Source organism: Panonychus citri, unplaced genomic scaffold (assembly GCF_014898815.1).
Source record: "Panonychus citri isolate SS breed McGregor unplaced genomic scaffold, ASM1489881v1 Contig00136, whole genome shotgun sequence".
Classification (NCBI taxonomy): Eukaryota; Metazoa; Arthropoda; class Arachnida; order Trombidiformes; family Tetranychidae; genus Panonychus; species Panonychus citri.
The window spans coordinates 2349120-2369268 of NW_026515541.1; the positions used below are offsets into that span (position 1 = coordinate 2349120).

At 31.4% G+C, this 20149-nt stretch overlaps 6 protein-coding genes across 7 annotated transcripts; 3 read left to right on the top strand and 3 right to left on the bottom strand.

Moving 5' to 3' along the window:
• Nucleotides 1-62: 62 nt before the first annotated feature.
• On the bottom strand, nucleotides 63-5456 carry LOC128392608 (organic cation transporter 1-like). The gene is made up of 7 exons (XM_053352655.1): nucleotides 4382-5456; nucleotides 2335-2438; nucleotides 2099-2253; nucleotides 1855-2023; nucleotides 1637-1763; nucleotides 873-1561; nucleotides 63-302 (listed from the first exon to the last, which is right to left on the bottom strand). The coding sequence occupies exons 1-7, from the start codon at nucleotides 4730-4732 to the stop codon at nucleotides 245-247; spliced, it is 1653 nt and encodes a 550-aa protein (XP_053208630.1). The 5' UTR covers nucleotides 4733-5456; the 3' UTR covers nucleotides 63-244.
• A 721-nt stretch (nucleotides 5457-6177) lies between these two features.
• LOC128392613 (mitoguardin 2-like) lies at nucleotides 6178-7937 on the top strand. The gene is made up of 2 exons (XM_053352659.1): nucleotides 6178-6658; nucleotides 6741-7937. Exons 1-2 carry the CDS (start codon nucleotides 6488-6490, stop codon nucleotides 7668-7670), a joined length of 1101 nt encoding a protein of 366 aa, XP_053208634.1. The 5' UTR covers nucleotides 6178-6487; the 3' UTR covers nucleotides 7671-7937.
• LOC128392614 (uncharacterized) lies at nucleotides 7760-9659 on the bottom strand. 2 transcript variants are annotated; one of them, XM_053352661.1, is made up of 2 exons: nucleotides 9510-9659; nucleotides 7760-8956 (listed from the first exon to the last, which is right to left on the bottom strand). In XM_053352661.1, exon 2 carries the CDS (start codon nucleotides 8953-8955, stop codon nucleotides 8101-8103), a length of 855 nt encoding a protein of 284 aa, XP_053208636.1. In that variant the 5' UTR covers nucleotide 8956; nucleotides 9510-9659; the 3' UTR covers nucleotides 7760-8100. The 2 variants fall into 2 exon arrangements, with proteins under 2 accessions (XP_053208636.1, XP_053208635.1); XM_053352660.1 differs by having other exon boundaries at nucleotides 7760-8960; nucleotides 9510-9657.
• A 148-nt stretch (nucleotides 9660-9807) lies between these two features.
• Nucleotides 9808-12815, top strand: LOC128392611 (N-acetylglucosamine-6-phosphate deacetylase-like). The gene is given in 7 exon segments (XM_053352658.1): nucleotides 9808-10337; nucleotides 10585-10782; nucleotides 10854-11129; nucleotides 11132-12148; nucleotides 12228-12296; nucleotides 12356-12471; nucleotides 12532-12815. Coding segments are annotated over 4 exon segments (1374 nt in total). The 5' UTR covers nucleotides 9808-10090; the 3' UTR covers nucleotides 11785-12148; nucleotides 12228-12296; nucleotides 12356-12471; nucleotides 12532-12815.
• Nucleotides 12816-12995: 180 nt separating this feature from the next.
• Nucleotides 12996-20105, bottom strand: LOC128392607 (long-chain fatty acid transport protein 1-like). Its single transcript, XM_053352654.1, has 4 exons — nucleotides 19780-20105; nucleotides 19093-19643; nucleotides 14148-14612; nucleotides 12996-14061 (listed from the first exon to the last, which is right to left on the bottom strand). Exons 1-4 carry the CDS (start codon nucleotides 19965-19967, stop codon nucleotides 13295-13297), a joined length of 1971 nt encoding a protein of 656 aa, XP_053208629.1. The 5' UTR covers nucleotides 19968-20105; the 3' UTR covers nucleotides 12996-13294.
• LOC128392610 (serpin B3-like) lies at nucleotides 15869-18091 on the top strand. The gene is made up of 2 exons (XM_053352657.1): nucleotides 15869-16906; nucleotides 16981-18091. The coding sequence occupies exons 1-2, from the start codon at nucleotides 15869-15871 to the stop codon at nucleotides 17386-17388; spliced, it is 1446 nt and encodes a 481-aa protein (XP_053208632.1). The 3' UTR covers nucleotides 17389-18091.
• Nucleotides 20106-20149: the final 44 nt, after the last annotated feature.

Here is a 20149-nt window from a genome sequence, read left to right on the forward strand (position 1 = left end):
ATTTGAATCCAATTGTTCAGCAATGAAAAGTTTTTAAATAAATAATTTTTAGCAAATTTTTAATTGTTCCAGTTTATCAATTAGATTTGATTGTTTTCATTTTTATTATTAGAAAAATTTGATTCATTAGTTGTGTTTTACAAATTAATTGTTTAGTGTTAATTGTTTCCATCTTTACATATTAGACTTTCATTGGGATTTTAATTTTTACAATCAATAAATTGTTTACGTTAATTGTTGATGATCAAGAAATTTTAACAGTTTCTCCAGATTCCTTTGATTGATTAACTTTTCTTGGTTCACTGTTAAAAAAGAAAAATAAACAATTAGTTAACTAACCAATTCAATTAAAGTCCAATTTAAATTGTGTCCTAAAGACTAATTCAGCTTCTCCATTAACAATTATCATTACCATGATCAAAAACAATCAGCTATTAAAACTGATTAACTTAATATACTTACAATTAACTTTTACTTGTGACAAAAAAAAAATGATTGCTAATTAACCTTAAATTTAAATGATTAACTATTAATCAATCAGTTTGTTTTAAAGCAAATCAATCAATCCAAGTCATCAGCAGTTTAGTTTTACCTTTGATTAAAGTAATTCCTCCTTTTGATTAGCAACAATTAACGTTGATTAAGATTTTTCATTTTCTAACTTTACAAAAAATTTAAAATATATAAAATTCATTCCATTGAATAATTTGAGGACCAGTTTAAGACTGATTGTAATTTAGATTAAGTCCTAACTGCCCAATAGATTAATAATTGATGAAATTAAGTATCAGTTAAGCAACTGAATTAGTGACAAATGAACTGATTTAGCTAATCACTGGGTTCGGGATTCAGGAAGGGAAAATGTCCCATACCTCTTAGGTGCTAGTGACCAGTATTTACGATTGACAACCAGATTTTCTGATTCTTCAATGGTTTGAGGTAGAATACGATTTCTGGTCTCAGGTAACATGGTGCTAAAAGCGGCAGCGGTCAAATCAATGGTGCCCATGATAATAAGAGGAATGTGACTTCCATATTTACCAAGGTGAATTATATAAGGAATGAAAATGGAGCCCGCTGAAAGTACAAAAAAGGAAGCCGATAAACCTTGATTTCGGATAACGGTGGGTAACATTTCAGAGCCATGAAGACCGACCACCATGTAGGAAATGGTCGCTCCCATTTTACCCATCATTGAGAAAACGGCAACTTTAACCAGGTCACTTGAAGGTATCATTGAACAAATGGTTAGATTAATTCCAGCCCAGGCGAGGCACAACGAAGCGGTCCACCTTCGACCTAGTCGACTGTCCATCAACAAATAGCCGATAACATAGGCGACCGGTTCAACCGAAACCAAAAGGAAATAGTTGAGAAATTCATTTCCCTTGAAGTTCCTGATATTATAATGAAGACCAGTATAAGCGACTTCCGAGGCCAATAATGAGATAGCGTTTAAGGCCAAAATGAATAGAATCGAACGATTCGAAAATTGTTGACACAGAATTTTAACCTCATGGGTCTCGTTTTTGGAATCTTTTTCGAACTTTTTTCCAACTTCCTGAAAATCGAAAAGAAAATGAAAATATTTTAATTTCGCTTTGAAATCAAAGAATCTGAAAATTAACCTTATTACCCTAATATCGAGGATTAAACTCTCGTCAACTTTGACCCCGTTTGTTTTAGCGATTTTCGTGAGTATACTATAAGCTTTACCGTACTGTTGGACTGAGATTAACCATCTCGGTGATTCTGGAATTAATCTTTAAGATTAACGAAAAAATGTTAGACTTTCCATCCATGGTATTATCTTTCGAATAGATCAGATTAAGGTTAAGATTTTCTTTCGATTACCTTGACATGATTAAAGCAAATGAGATAACAATGGAAGCAATTAAACTCATATAGAACCAATGAGCCGTTAAATAAGCCGCTAACGGAAGTGTCGCTAATCCAAAGGCAAAAGAAAAACTCGAGATGAGAGACATTTTCGTTCGTCCTCTTGGTCCCATAATTTCAACCGCTAATCAATAAGAAAATGAGAATTCCAATTAAACTCAAAGAATTGGATTATTTTCTCAGATCAAAATATAATTACCAAGAACCAAAGGCATTTGATAACAGGTATTGGTCGCTAATCCATGGACAAAACGTAATCCGATGAAGGGGATAATCCCTTTGGTGAATGTTGGTGAAAAAGTTGATATGAAGCTTAAGATGATTCCAATCATGTAAGCGATTTTCCTGCCAAATCTAATCAGAATTGAAGCAAAAAGATTAATGAACATTTTAACCTCAAGTAATTAGACAATTCAATTTGATTCTAATATTTACCGATCTGCAATGAAGCCCAAAGTCGGGGTTCCAACCAATTGACCTAAACTAATGACCGCCAACGCCGTTCCCACCCAATGGTCATTATCACAAACTAAATTATTCTGCAATTAAGAAAAACAATTAAGTTAATTACTTATTTTCACATGTTTCGAATTGTTATCAATCATAAATCAATCGATTTCTACTCCTAGACGATTGATTGTTTCTAATTTCCCTCTAATTGAGTAATTTTCCAATCAACTTATTCAGCAATTAAATTGTCTCATCAAACAGAATCTCAAGTATCCTGTCAATGTGTCTTCAAATCAACTTAATTGTCTATTAAAAGTTAATTAACTCTCTGAGCTTCTTCAGAGAAAACACTAAATTGTTTGATTAAACACTTAATTAAAGGCTTAACGATTTTTACCAAACCCCTTGAGTGTTAATCTAATTGAGATTTTGTGATAAATTGCTATCAATGATTAGTCCATTGTCGTAATTAATTGGTCATTTATGTAACAACACTGAGTTGGAACAATTTGTGACACTTTGATCATCACAATCAAATTAAAGACAGAATAATATTCCGCAATCTAGCAATTAGTTAGTCATTGAGCTTTAAATTATTATTTCCAAATTATTCGCATTAATTGTTATCAATTGTCTCATCGAGTCTTGAGATAATCAACCAGGATGCTGACAATCAATTGAACATTTGATTAATTAACACTCTCCAATTAAATCAATACTTAGACGTTTTTCCAACGCTATCGCATTGAAAATTGCTGATTTAACTAAATCAATTGACTAATTGTTGACGTTAATTTTTTCCTATGATTTCTCATAATTTGTACGATTACAATTAACAACTCGATTGGTAACATTTTTCCAATCAACAATTAACTTTCGAGTTGATTTACTCGTTTTCTCAATTATTATCATTCAATTCTGTTAATTGTTAACCGGAAAAATTATTCTGGGAAATCACTTTGATGTGTTTGAGTGTGAACCCTTTAAATTTAATTCACAATTAAGATGAAATCAATTTGATTGATCAATGAAAATCTTGGTTAATTGTCCAGAGGAAGGAAATTGACAAGGACAGTAATTGGAATTCAATGAGATTAATTAACTTAAATGAGCTGATATGTCGATAAACTCAGGTTGATTAAAACTCTAATCACAATCAGCAATTAAAAATAGTCAACAAATGTTGATGAAAAAGTAAACTGATCAATCAGTTAATCAGTTAACTTAATGACCATTCAATCAAATTTGACCAATGCCATGTGGGTGTGTATTGATTGACATTATTTACTTTACTTAATTGTCTTCCAAAGTAATTTAACTAACAATTGATTTCAAATTTTCACTCATTTTTGAGCAATTAACTTGAGCAATCAACACGTCAGTCAGTTAAATCAGTTACATCTCAATTGAATCAAACCTACAGGTAAACTCAATGAATTGCCAACTCATTAATCAATTAAATTTAATGATCAATTTAACCTTCGAACTAATCACAATTATCATTAATCAATCAATTAATCACTAATATCACATTTCTCAGTCAAAATCATTAATTTTTCCTAAGGAAAATTGTTGTCAATTAATAATCATTCCTATTATATTAATTGTGTACCAATTGATTAATAAAATATTGACATACACATCAATGGATTAACTAATTACCTTTTGGTAATTGATCATTGGAATCAACCTGGACAATTTAACTTGATTTGATTAGACAAAAAAATCAAACCAATCTAAATCTGCCAACAGGTAATATACAAGAACGAGTTAATTGTAACCAAATACTGCGAACAACAATCAACTGATTAATTGAATTTTCTTTTAAAGTTAAAAATATTTGATTAGCTTAAATGTTAATTGTTCTGATAATAAATTAACCTTTCAATAGTATATTCATTGTACAGTGAACACTGAATCAGTGATTAATTGTATTATGAGATGGAAAAATAAACAATCCAAATTAACAACAAATGTAAATTAAATCAATAAAACGAATTAGAAAAGTTAATTAAAAAGTTATTATAATTACATGAGTCACAAAAGTTTCATCATAATTTGTATTATCAAATATCCAATGGTCACATTTATTATCCAATAATATTGATGAGTTAACTTGATTAGTTGAGTTAATTGTTGAGGTGAAACACTTTTGGGTATCAGTAAAATTACCCTGATCAAAGAGTAACTTTAATTGTTGATCAGAGTAATTACCTTGATGAACATAATTTGAACACACATGATTAGGACTCGAAACCATGAAAATCGTGGTCATGGTCAACCAGGGAGTTAAAAACGCGGCAGGAACCAGAAAAAAGTAAACAAAAAGTTTCTGGTATCTTCCATATTCACCAACCTTAACCAGAATATCTTCAAACTCCATGATTGAAACAGTTAATTATCACAATCAAATTAAAAAGAGAACAAGTAAAAAAACCTAAAAAACACAACGATTGCTGAGAGAATCGTAATCAAAATAAACTTATTTGCTGATCAAACTTCATATCAAAGTGTAAATGATTTAGAAAAGTCTAACAGCAATTAACAAGCAAAATAAACTAATCAACCAAATAAACAAAAGATGCTGATAGCAACAGTTAACAATCAATTGATGATAATCACTCTTATAATGGACACAATTAAAATACTATGATAACAACAACAAAAAAAACAAGACACAAATACACTTACACACACACAATCCCAGTGACTCTTTTTTTTTTGGACAATCAACTAATTGTGAGGAATCAATTGTAATTCAACAAAATGAAAGGTTTGCCAAAGATACACAATAGATTTCCTTATTACTATTAGATGAAAACAGTTGCAATCAATCATCGACCTTCAAATAATTAACAATGATAATAATATATATTTACTAATCGTGAACAGTTAAATTGTTACGATGGAAAAGTGAATCAACAAATTTAATACAGACTCGAAACCCGTTACACTTCAACTGATTAATATAATGACGATTATGGTGTTGATCATGATGATGATTGTTGATGATAGTTAATTGTAAATAGTTAAAGTCACAAGTGTATTAAGTTGTTATGAGTTGAACCTTCTTCCTCTTGATTAGTTAATCAACTAACCTCTTTTTTCTTGAATACTCACAAATTTACAACTCTCAACGTAATAATCTAATTGTTCAATTAAATTTAATTCTCTTGTAACATTTTTTTCTCTCTCTCTCTTGGATATACTGATTGTTATCATTTTCTTCATCATCATGAGTATAACAATTTAACTGTTTAAATTGGACAAAATTCAATTCCTCTGATGGTTGATGATCATGATTAACCATGAATATAACATTTAATTGTGTTTATTTCTCATCTTAATTGTTGATCATCATTTGTACTCGACAAAATTGTCAATCTATTTTTTTTATCTTTAACTTTTTCTCCTCATCTCTTAACTATAATACACTTAATTGTTGTCTGTTGATTGTTGAGATCTGATAACATACAAGAATATCAATTAATTTTGAAAAGCAAATTCAATTGTATATCAATTCATATACACCTTAGACTAATTGTGCAATTAGGAGTAAATTGTAATTTAAAGTGTTCAATTAATTAGCAAGACTGATTTTATTCAAGATCATTTGGTAATCTGTTAAACAAACAATTAAAATTAATCTTATCGGGATTTAAATTGTTCGGATTGGAGATTAATCAATTTTGTAATAAACTTTTCTTCGTCCAACTTAATTGTTGAAAAAAAAATTAATTCTAATTGTGATTCGATTAAGTTGATCGATGGAATTTTTGAAAAGCCAAAATTGGCGCCATTCGCTTTTTCCAAATGTTTCTGCTCATTTGTTACTCGCACGTTGATCTCTGGTTGTTGTTAATTGTTTTCTTTTAATTATGTTGATAATTTTAACAATTAATTGTTTTACTAGTGAGACTTAATTGAATATGTGTTAGTTTGTTTACTGTTCAACCTGTGAGCTTACATGAAACTGTAATTTAATTTGGAAAGTGTTGAGTTTCATGTTTACATTTTCAATGTGTTTCCCTTAGTAGTTATTTTTTTTTTTGCTTTATCAATTTTCATTATCTAACATGAAGATTATCGTATTTTTATATTTTATATAATTGAACAAAATTATTCTAATCTAAGGATAATGGATCAACTTGATAAACCGTTAACATTTGCTATTGGATTGGCTTTGGGTATTGCGGCTTCATCTATTACTCTTTACATTCTAAGTAAGGAAACAGAAGAGGAAATAAATTTCCTTTCTGCTTCCAGGGAAAGCAGAGGAACTCAGACTATTCCAGCAATCGAACCAAAAGTAAGTGTAATTTGTATTCTAAAATTTGGTCAATATTCTGCCTACAGATCATATTTCTAATTGTTGTTCTTTTATTCTATAGCTTTCTTTTGATTTAACTCTTGGCGCTTTTCCTCAACCCGATGGAGCTGATGATGAAAATGACGCTGCTACCCTTCGGTCACCTTCACCTACCAACACTTTCTGTTCAACAGCCACTTATCCCTCTGCCTATTATGATGCCGATGATTCTGTCTCCTTTTATCGTTTGTACACTGAAGCCTTGGATAATCTTAAATCAGTTCAACCACCTCGGGTGATTCGATGTAAACAAATGTACTGCTCAAGTAATTCAGAATTCATAGCCAAAGTTCACTGCCTTCGATTGGCTTTCGCTGCTATTCTAGATGATAACAAGAATCGAACCTATTTCAATAGTATTGGAAGAGATATTTTAGAAATGATTTCAGCTGGAAGATCTTTCGATGTTACCGATTGTCTTAAAGCCTATGATACCTTAATCGAATATGTTACCCATTCTGATAATCATGAAGATATTCGTCGAGAATTGGAAGCTCGAGGTATTCCTTGTCTATCTTTCTATGATATTGTTCTTGATTATATTATATTGGATTCTTTTGATGATCTGGAAGATCCTCCATCAACTATACTTAGTGTGGCACAAAATTCATGGATTTCATCGGGATTTAGAGAGACTGCTCTTCGAACTGCCGTGATGACACTTCTCAAAATGAAAAGATCAAAATTAATGTATGAGAAAGGATTTTTCGCCAATTTCTACAATATTCTAGATTATATTCTTCCCGTTTTGATTTGGGGATTTCTTGGTAGTGATCAGAATTTAAATTTCAAGTGTACCCTAATTAAGACAACCCTGTTGAACGCTGTTAAAGATTATTTCAATTTTGATTGTACCCGTTACACCAATTTAAAGGATCTCAGTAGTGATATTTTGAGGATTACCAATGACTATTATGAGCAGTTAAAAGATAAACTAATTGACATTGATTAGAGTGTTAAATTATTACAACCAGATTAAAGCCAAACCAACAACAACAACACAATTACATCGTCACAAAGAAAATTCATTGACACAATTAATCCATAATTAATCTCCTTCGATCATTAATGTTTTGACCTTTTTCTCGTTTAATAGAAAACTTAAATTGTCTTTTTACATTTGATTGTTACATATAAGAAAATGATTCTCTTTTCCTTCCTTAAATTTCACTTTCATCGAAGAAAAAAAAATTAAACTAGTCTTTCTAATTGTTTACAATTTATAATATCAATTTTTTTCTTATTAATATCACAGGTCAGTTGTTTGTTGTCACAGATTGTGACAGTTGTCCAATTGTAAAGGAATCAAGTTGGGGAAACAATTAAGAGGAAATTGGTTGGAATACAAGGTCAGATTATTAGCATTCGAGTTAAGAATCAGGTCACTTTTTGCTTTTGGATGATTTAGATGACGATGGTTTGATTTGATCACATTCGATTTTGGATCGATATGGGGCTAGAACTTTTTCGATTCTAAGTTGATTTGGTTTATCGAGAACACAATTAGTCAATTGAAGAACTCGGTTCAAGTTTTTTTTGATTTTTTCTTCGCTACAATGACCGATCTTTGTTAAAATTGTTTCTAAAAATTTAGTGGAACACGATTTAGATGCAACAAGGTAACACGAAAGTGAGATCATATTGTCCAATTTTAGTGATGAGTCTCTGGGATTTTTCTTGACCTTTTCTAAAGTTTCATCTAAATCGCCCATGAAATGAACTAGAATATGCAACGGAGTTGTTGGACCAATCGATCGATGTAAAGAACCGATAAGCGTCGATATCATCACTCGTGTTTTGGGTTCGGTGATTGTGGTATCCTGAAGGCCGAGTTTATGGATTAACTCGTACAAAAAGATTCCAGTCTCAGCTAATCCGCTTTTAACGATACAAAAATCAATCTTCTGACAAATTGTTACCAATTCATATGAAGTCATTTTCCTGACCAATTCCTCGATGTCTGATTTTATCACTGGATCTAAATTGTCCGATGTTAAACCAGAAAACTCTCGTTTCACTTGACCCATGGTGATGGTCATTCTTTCATCGGTTAACCAAGTTGCGATATTTTCTCCAGATTGTTCATCTTGATCAACTGGTTGATCGTCGTTTCCATTAGATGGTTGAACAATACGACGTTGAAATGAGTGTTTCTCGATTGCGGTCCGAATATCGTTGAGCCATTTTTCAATTCGATTCGCGACAGCGTTTGTATCTAATTTTCCATTCCCTGGCATCCTGTCTGAGGAATAACAAGAACTTGAGCTTTTCATGAAAGAAGAAGGAGAATATTCTGAATCCCTGATAGAATCTCTTTCAGATGAAGTACATTCCGTATCCGAATTGCATGAACATGAATCACATTCTGTTTCTGATTGATAATTTGATTCTAATTCTGAACCTGATGAATTATTAGAACATGAATCGGACACAGAATCAGATAGAGTAAAATCAGAATTAGAATGAGATGAACTAGCAGCAGATTCAGAACCAGAATAAGATAATAATGAAGATTGTGAATGAGATTTTGATTGTAAATTAGTTGGAGGCGAGGGCGATGATAATGATGAACTAATTGAGGAAGGTGATTGGTTAGATCGAGTTGAATCAAAGGATAAATCACTAGGATGATTAGTTACATCATCTAAACATGATGTTGAACATGACACTTCTCGTGATGATTGGTAATCATTGACACTAATTGGGTGAGACATTGGCGTTAATTGTGGTTAATTGATGAGGAAATTGACAAATTAATTGTTAAAATGTTTCAAATTTAAAAGTAACTTGCCTTTGATAGTTGACAACAATTCACTTTAACTATAAAATACAATTAGATGAATAAAATTAGATTCTTAACCGTAATCAATGAATTAAGTGTTAAAAGTCAACTAAAATTGAACTTAATTGTGACTAAATTGTTTGTCAACTGAAATTTTTCCCCATTCAAATTGAGCTTTAAATGTAACCGGGTTTCCAATTGGAACCATATGATTGACTGTTGCTTGGTAACGAATCTGATAAATTGTTTGGTTTAATTAATTGTTTAACTTTCACTTAAATCGCAGATTTCTAATTGTTTTTGTTCCCTTAATTCTGTTTAAATTGTATCTAATTCGTTGATTATTTTCTTTCTATCTTTAACTTGATTAGTGATTAAAAAGAGTCGAAAACAATCAACTTATTTAAACCTGTTCTTTGTTATTGTTATCTTCAATTTTTTACTCGTTCGTTGATTGTTATTGATTTGGCTACTTAAGCTTCATTAATCCGTTAATCGTTTGTAATGGATTACAGTTTCTATTGAATTAATTACTATTACAAACAAGTGAGACTATCTGATCATTTTGGTTGATTAATTTGCAGATTGAAATGTCTGGTTGTTTTCAATTTTTCTCGAAGGATTCAGATGAATCAAATTCAACCGATGAGATTATCAAATTGTTCAATTGTTTAATTGTTCGTGATGGTCAACTCAAATCGGAGGATCTCTGGTTAAGAGGAGGTAAAATAATCAATCCCGAGCCCGTTTTTTACGATGAAAAATGTAAACCCGATGCTGTGATTAATTGCCAAGGAAATATAATCGCTCCAGGATATATCGATCTCCAAATTAATGGTAATCATTTTGTTACCGAGAAAATTTGTCTCAATCAGATTATTGATCAACTCTTTTGAAACGACAATTTAGTTGATTGTGAAAATTTCCATCACATTGGTTTTATAATCTAAGTGATTAACAGGAAAGTTGCTTTAGCCTAATCACTTGAAAGTCTTTGATTGTTATTGTCTAATGAAAAGATGATCTCATTTGATTGATTGACATCAATTAATTTATTTCCCTTTTTAATTGTGCTTTTTTTTAGGTGGTTATGGTTACGATTTTTCCGATGATAAGATTGACATCGACTCAGCAATTAACAGTGTTGCTCGTGGAATCCTTGAATCCGGTGTTACCTCTTTCTGTCCCACTTTGATTACCCAATCAATTGATTCGTATCGGAAAATAGTTCCCAAAATTAAACGGAGACATGGAAGTGTCACCAATGGAGCCAATGTTTTGGGTAATTAGTGGAATGATTAACTTTATGGAAATCGAATTAACTTTTTATCTTAACCCTTTCCATTCACTTAGGTATTCACTTGGAAGGACCTTTTATCAATTTAAAGAAACGAGGAGCTCACCCTGAACATTTGGTTCGAGGTGAAACTATTCAATCATTTTCCGAGCTAATCAATGTTTATGGTTCTCTTGATAATGTTTCGATTATAACATTAGCTCCTGAACTCGATAAAGGATCGGTAATTAAGGGTCTAGTCGCTAATGGAATAACGGTTTCCATGGGACATTCAGTTGCGACTCTTGATGAAGGTTACACTGGACTTTCCAATGGTGCTAATTTTATCACTCACCTTTTAACGCTATGTTACCATTTCATCATCGGGATCCTGGTCTGGTTGGGCTATTGGCCTCCGATCCTAAGTCATTGTCGCCATCATCTGATAATGTCAACATTTATTATGGGATAATTGCTGATGGTATTCATACTCATGATGCTGCTCTGAAAATCGCTTATCGTACTCATCCAAATGGCCTTGTTTGCGTTACCGATGCGATTTCGGCTCTTGGCTTGGAATCTGGAAAGAAACACAAATTAGGTCACCAATTTGTTGAAATTCACGGTTCTAAAGTTACCGTTGCCGGGACTGATACACTTTGTGGCTCGATTGCAACAATGTCCCAATGTGTACGTAATTTAAATTCAGTCACTAATTGTGGGATAGTTAAAGCAATTGACTGTGCCACTCTGCATCCAGCCAAAGTATTGGGTTTAACTGATATAAAGGGAACTCTTAATTTCGGTTCAGATGCTGATTTTATCATCCTTGATAATCAATTAAACGTCCTAGCCACTTATATTGCTAGTCAACAAGTTTGGGTTAATCAAAAATTAACTTTCCGAAGCAATATCAAAATTAACAATTTACATATAAATTTATGTATTTTCTTAACAATTTGCAATATTCATTTTCCTCGATCAATCCAATCAACAAGTTACAATTAAGTAACTCTTGTGATACTAATTGTAAATATCTACAAACAATGTACTCTTGTCAAATAACAATAAATTGTTTTAATTGTAAAGATTTCAACTATTTATAATTGTATGATTTGATTTTGTCTATTCAAGTTTCATATAATCAATAATTGTCCTAGATTTACACTGATTGCAATTAACTAACTAAGGGATCTAATTGTGATCACTCTGCCATCGTGTGCTCTCAAAAAACAACAACAATCAGTGGTAATTAGTAAATTGTTACCATTTAAACATAACCAGTTAGTCTCTGATCGGCTAATAACAATTGTCAATCTCACAATCATAATGAGCAGACATTTGATTGAAGGTTTACTTGACTCTTTTAATAGTAAGTTGATTACTGGTTAATTGTCAACAATTAAAAGTAATTTGTGTTAATTGTTTGTTTCTTTTTATTCCAATTTTAGAAAAAATTATGGTTCTACTCAGTGACAATCGGACATTGTTCGGAATTTTACAAACCATCGATCAAAAAGGTAATTTAGTTAGTCACTAACAATTAGAACAATCAGTTAATTGTTTGACCTTCTTTCAGCTAATTTAGTTTTGAACAGAACCGTTGAAAAGATTTACTCTGGAAATAAATACGCTGAGATTGATTTAGGAACCATAATCATCCGAGGTGAAAACATAGTGATCATTGGAGAGACTGTAAGTATTAGATCAAATTGTGAATACAATTAAATTGTTAATCATTTGAAATTAAATCAGAATTTAGAGAATGATGAAAATTCAGAGAAATTGGAAAAAGTTTCAATGGAGGAAATTTTATCAACCAATGAATCGTCACCCGATAAACTGATTGTCCAAAAAGAAAGAAAAAAAATTAAAGAACTAATTACATTCATCGATTTTTATGATCCTAATCATTTATAATTACTCTTAATTGTCATCACAGTTTACTCATATTTCTTAATTATTGTCAATCACAATTCAAACATTTAACCAAATTCATTTCATCAAATTTCAATAAAAGACTAAAATTTTCACATAAACTTTTATGATTATCACACAACCGGATTTGATTATAGCAATTTACTCATAGAAAATCAATTAAAATCTATACTTATTAATTATTAATAATAAGTTTAGATTGAAATTTCATTTGCCTTGATTATTGACAATAATCAAGTCCAACAATTAGATTGAGTAAACATGATTCATGAGAACTGAGATTGATTAATAATAATAATAGATTTTATTTATTTATAACAAAATTTAATTTAATTTGTGATTAAAAAAATAGAGATTGATTGTTGGTTGATCACATAATTAGAAGTCCATGGATTTGGCTGATTGTTGATGATACAAGTGATTAGTAGTAATGATGATGATGATTGTGAGTATAAATTGTTCATCATTAATTTGTAATAATTAAGGCTTTGATTGTGAGACGATTACTTAGCAAATAAAAACAAAAAAATCTAATATTGCACTTTAATTAACAACAATTAAAGGAGATCCATTGGAAACTTCAAAATCTCAGTGAACCGGATAAAATTTGTGAGTAAATCTTTTCATCAAGTTTAAGGTATTGGCAACTTTTAACATCATAGTAATACAGTGGATCGGACACTTGGGTCGGATTGTAGGCTTGATTTCTAAGGGTCACTTTGGGCAGTTTGAAGGTGCCCGTTTGGGTGAAGCTTTGACATTTACGGACAAATATGGGTATCGAATAGTTTGGTAATACTTTTCTCATTTCGATCAATAATTGGGACAAGTTGATCTTATCTTCTGGATCATGAATCGCTGCCATACCTGCTCTACCCTCGCAGCCCGGTATTTCCACCCCGTAGACAACACAATCAACATGTTCTAAGTGATTACCAATAACCGCTTCGACCTCAGTGGTTGATACATTTTCACCCTTCCATCGGAATGTGTCCCCGGTACGATCTTTGAAAAAAACGTAGCCCAACTCGTCCAGAGTAACCAAATCACCGGAGGCAAAATAAGCATCACCTTGACGGAAAACATTTCGTAAAACCTTTTTATCGGAAGCCTCTTGATTAGCATACCCATCAAAAGCTCTGGATGGATCATTGGTAATTATTTTACCAACAAATTCACCTGAGTCACCGGCTCGACATCTAATACAAAGTCCATTAGCCGATCTAATCGGATCTCCGGTAATTTCATCGACCTTTATAATGGAAACAGGATAAAAGAGGTCAGTCAAAACTCCCGGTAAAATTTGCGATATAAATCCACAAGCTCCAGCTTTATGATCAACGTTAACTATTAATACAATTAAGAGAATAACAATCCAATTAAAATGGAATCAAGTGAGGAAATAATCAGCTAATTGTCGTTAATTTACTTACCAACATGAGCATTGCCCTCAGTTGCACCATAAAATTCAAGAACTCGTTCAATGTTGAACCTTTTCACAAAATCTTTCCAAATATTTAATCTCAATCCATTTCCAAACATTGACCTAACATTATGAGCCCGATCAACGGCTGATTCGGGTTGACAGAGTAAATATCGACATATCTCACCGATATACTGAGCGGAAGTACATCGATATTTAATACAATCGGTCCAAAAATTTTTCGCTGAAAATTTGTGTCTAATGGCCATTGAGTTTCCCTTTAGAAGACACTGGCCTGATCCAATGATACCACCCGATAGATGATAAAGAGGAATACAAGTGTAGATTATTTCATTCGAACCAAATCCCATCGAATTTCCGATTCCAGTGGCAACGAAAATGAATCGACAGTTCTTGATGACCGCCGCTTTAGGAAGTCCCGTCGTGCCCGAAGTGTAAATGTACAAAATTTTATCTTTCGAAAGGTGAAAAGAGATGCAAAAGAAAATGAAAGATTAATTTAAATTCAATTCTAAAGTTAACCAACTGATCATCTTGATCATCATTTCGACCTAATTAACTAATTAATTAATTCTAGAGGTTCTTTCTAGAATCAACTTAATCCAGTTAAATATTATCCAATTATCACTGGAGCCTCAAAGAGACCTTACTGATTTGATTATAAATTAAGATGATTTAAATTGCTAATTGAACCTCTGAACTAGATTAGCTTATAATTAAATGAGAATTGATGATAATCCATCATTAAGATTGAACCAAATCAAATCTATTAACAATTAAAAAGGTAAATCCATTTAAAAATAATTTCTCGTAACAATTTGTCCCCAAATCAAATTAACCTTTTTCCCTTTTGATCAACCAAACAATTTAAATTTAGTATCACTATCAAAGTGTTGACCGTTAACCATTGTAATATTTTTAGATTGAAATTAGTTAATTGTGATCAATGTACATCCCGTTTCCGTTGAAAAGGCCAAAAAAACTGCTCATCATGAAAACAGAAACACACAATTACGGTTCGATGATCTTTTGATTGTAATGATTACAATTTAATCAACAAAATTATGATCCATAACCATGATAATAATAATGGTGAAAAAAATGTTAGACAATTGAAATTGTATGTTGATTCACTTGGAATCATTTGACCTAACGTAACAATTAATACAATTAACCATCACTATTAACACATAAGATTTTGTAATAATCAAGAGGAAGATTAATCAAAAAAAGTTCATTATTTTCAAATCTATTCAATTGGCTTTATTATTAAAGTTAAACATGAACAAAATTTAATTGTTAACTTGATTCACTTATCATGTTCCCTTAATTGTTTACACTTTGCCATTGACATTGATAACCAATAGTTAAACCCTAAATAGTGCAATTAGTTTGTTGCAATTGAGTTGAAGAGGAAAGAGGATTGAACAATTTGAATCGAGAAATTAAATTTGATTGTAACAGTTTTACTACACAACAATCAAGATACAAGACACACAAATTGTCATCTCAGTTATATAACAATTTTCTTGTTTCAAATCAACAAATCTCACAATTAACGCGTTAATTGTTTTTACTAAGTAAAAAAAAGTCAATCCAATCAATCATCAATTTCAATATTGATTATTATCAATATCATTGTGAATTAGTTAATTGTTGTTCTAAGTGATTCTTTGTTTGGTGTTCAAATAAATTGGAGATTCAATCAAAATGACTGGTTTAACAATCAGTCGATGGCTAATTCTGGTCACTCTTCTGAATCCTGGTTTGGTATTACCTTCATTTGGACAGGTCATTTCATTTGGAATGAGGAAATTAGCTTATTCAACTAATCAATTTGGATTTGATCTACTTCGAGCAATGGATAAATCTGAATCATCAACGGCATTCTGTCCCATTTGTATCTCATCTTCATTGACCATGATGCTCATGGGTTCACAGGGACACTCATCGACCTCACTTCGACACGCACTTTACTTGTGGGGTATGCAAACAAGTGAAATCAACCTTGCTTATCATGATATGATGACCCATCTTGGAGTTAATATTCCAGTGGCCAGTGTTCATTATCGTAATCTTAATCCATATGGACAATCATCATCAACAGATTATCGGGTTTCCCTTGCCGATAATGAGGTAAATTCGGGCAATGATGTTGCATTTTTGTCCCAAGTTTACGTTCAACGAGACTTTGGAATCAATTATTCGTATCATATGTTACTCCAAAGGTTTTACAAGACGGCGATTCATCCCTTGGACTTTATCGATAATGGTGAAGAGACTCGACAACATATCAACGCGATAGTAGAAAAGGAGACATCCGGTAAAATTAAGGATATACTTCCGGATAGACAATCGCCCACAACTCAATTGCTATTGTTGAGTGCACTTTACTTCAAGGGATCACTAGATCTTAATATAACTTCATCTAGGAAACGTAATTATATCTCACCTTCATCTTCATCATCTCCATCGACATACAAACAATTAAATTCTGCATCAAATATATTTGGTGTTTTCTCTGATGATACAATCATCTTGGAAGCTCGAAATGTCCGAATTCGTTATGCTTTCAATCGTTTCCTTAATTGTACAACAATTGAGATGCCTTTTAAAGGAGGACTAATCACTTTGGTCGCAATGATGCCCACTGATCCATACGGATTAGACACTTTATTAACCAGATTATCGGCTCAAGTTTTATCCGATGTAATCAACTCATTAGAAGTGAAAAGAGTTGATGTCAAGGTAAGATAAATGTATATTAGATATAAAAACAATTGACAACAATTAGGAAACTAATCAATATCCTAATTTTCCAGATCCCTAGATTACACTTTGAAACAAGTGATCGTAATTTAAGTCTATCATTAGCTAATCTGGGATTAGCTTACATATTTAAACCAGGATATGCACAATTATATGATATCAGTGATTATAAATGGCTTCATGTTTCTGATATAATTCATAAAACTTATCTTGAAATTTGGGAGACCCCGAAAACATTTACCAATACAAATATCAATAATATCAATACAAATGGCGGAGGGACAACAATTAATCCATCTACTAATCCAAATGCTAAATCACAATATCAACAATCAAGTAATAACATTGAAGTTGTTTTTGATAAACCTTTCCTTTTTTTCATCATGGACAATATAAGTGGACTCATTCTGGCCATGGGAAAACATGGACGAGAACCCGTTAATTACAGGTTACCAATTTAAATTTGATTAATCAATCGACAATCATCAAGTGTCATATAGAATCAGTTAGAGGAACAGTTGATTAATTTCAAATTAATCATTAAAGGTTTACAATTGAAATTGATTGAAAAATATCAAAGATCATCATTGAGATCAACAATCAATGTAAATATTGAAATTGACAAAACTTGTCTGATTTTAATTGTTACACTAAAATTCAATCAATGAATCAACAATTTAAATGGAAAATGAAACCATTAAATTGTTTAATTATCTTGACAATTATTTTTTTGATTCTATTACAATTAATTATCACTAATTAAATTGAAATTTTGTATATTAACTTTGTAACGGTAAACTTTTCATTCCGGATAATTAAACTTTTTTTTTTACTTTTTTCTGATTGATAATGATAATGATTTGAAGTTTAATTATCCATTGATTCAAATGGAACAGACTTGAATCAAATTAAACTGAATTAAGATAATCAAGTTGTGTCTTTCATTAGAGTTAATAAACTTAATGATGTTAATTGAATTCGTTTCGTTCTTAATCAACATTAATTCATCTCGATAAAGATCAAATCAGTTAGTCTATTAATTTAACTTTTCAATTTTCTCCCATAGACTTAATATGAGACTTATAATATAAGTCTAATTGTTAGAAACACTGATTAGCTAATTGTTGGAGGAAAATATTGATTCAGAGTGACTTTGCAGAGATTGTGTATTACAACATAACTCACGATCTATTGGAACAATTAACAAACTTAATTAAAGATGCATGAATGATGAACCAACAAACTGATGAAAGTAAATAAGATAATCAAATCTAAATTGTCACGCAATCAAATAACTAAACAGTTTCAACGTTCTTGATGTTTACAGGAGGTGAAAAAGTTTCGAGTGTGAAAAAAACGGTTCATGTAAAAAAGTAAAGTTTTACATGTGATCGTATTACAACAATTAAAACAACAATTAACAATTGAATGGGTATTGATGTGTGTCGATACCTGATTTACAATCAACAAATTCAAGTGTAACGATGACAACAAATGGTAACTAAAAGTCAACAATTAAAAACAGTAAATTAAGATTGTGTGAGTGTAACTTTTTTTTGTTATTACTAATCATTTTCACTAAATTAAACTTATATTGGTGATAATTTAGGAAAAAATTGATCATCGAACAATTCAAATTGCTTTTAATTTGTTTTTCCACACTTTCACTACTTTTAATCTTCTTCAATTGTCAACAATCAATCAATTTTAAGCCTTAATTAACGGGGAGAAAAAAGGTTGGGTAAAATTGGCAACAATTAACAAAATTTAAAAAACTAAGTTGATTACCAACTGCCCCTGATCAGATTATATAAGTTGATAAATTGTTTTACTTAATCACTTTGACAGGTATTCACATTGGTGATCAATTATTATTAATCGAATTATTTTTTTTTTCTTCTTCTGAAATTCAAATAATTATCTCTGAGTTGATTGTCTTTGCAACGATTCAAATGATAAGAACTGAATTAGTGCCTATTGTTGATGAGGAAAAAAATGTCTATTGATTTCTCATGACGTTAAACTGGTAATAAGAAATGATTTGGAAAATCTTACAATCGGTAATTGTCATGATTTGACGTTGAATTCATGATGAAAGAAACTGAAAAGCCTTAAGGATAAATTTTCTATCAGGTAGAAATAAAGTAAACATGAGATGGACTTACCTTCATAGTTACCAGAATTAATGTTAATCGGATCAGCATCTGATGCCTCTTTTAACAATTCGTTGAGATCATGATGAGGAAAATTAGATTTAACTTGATTACCATAGGAAAAGAATTTCAAATCTCGGCGAGATTTGAGAATTGGATGAATTTCATCAATAGCATCGATCAATTCTGTACCAAAAATAACCGCTTTTGAATCAATGGTAAGTATTGAATGAATTAAGGATTCTTTCCGTTGATTGGTGTTGATTAACGCGGTTACAATTCCCATTTTAGCCAATCCAAGCCAGATACCAATGTATTCAGGCCTTGATTCCATGAAAAGAGCAACCTCATCTCCATGATTGAATCCTAATTCAGTGAATATGTTGGCCACTTTATTGGAAAACGAGTCCAACCTTTTAAAAGTCCAAACCTCATCTTGATAAAAGAAAATCGCTTTATCACCTTGTTCAGCTACTGTTTTCTTAAACAATTTAGCTACAGTCATGTTACGTCGACGATGAAGAGCCATTGTGATCTTTGTCTTGGTCAAATAGTATAAACCTCTGGTCAGTGGGAAACAAAAAAAGAAAAACAAAAGTGTAAACAAAACGGAAAAGATGATTGAAACGTTTGAGCCAGAAAATGACTCAACACACATGACACACATTCAGTTGAGCAGCGAAAAAGGTAGCAACTTACCTGAGATCCCGGTGGATGGTCAACACGATGACCCTAAGCCACATCGCCAATTTAACAGCAGCATAAATACCAACAAGGGAAAGGGTCACCTTAGAGACCGTTTTGGTCAACGAATTGTTGAAAATTTTGAACAATCGTTCCTCTTGTAAAATGTAGCCCAACATGTTGCGATTTATCCAATGGTACATGTGAGTATTTCTATTTACACACAGGTAGACAAGTAAAGGTTGCTGATTGTTTCTCAATACATACACACAATTAAATTAAGGAAAAGGTAACAAATGAAATAGAAAGAAAATCTTTCAGTGATCAATTAATTGTTCAACAAGTTGAAAAGGGAAAATGAATCGTTCGAAAAGCGCCACCTGGT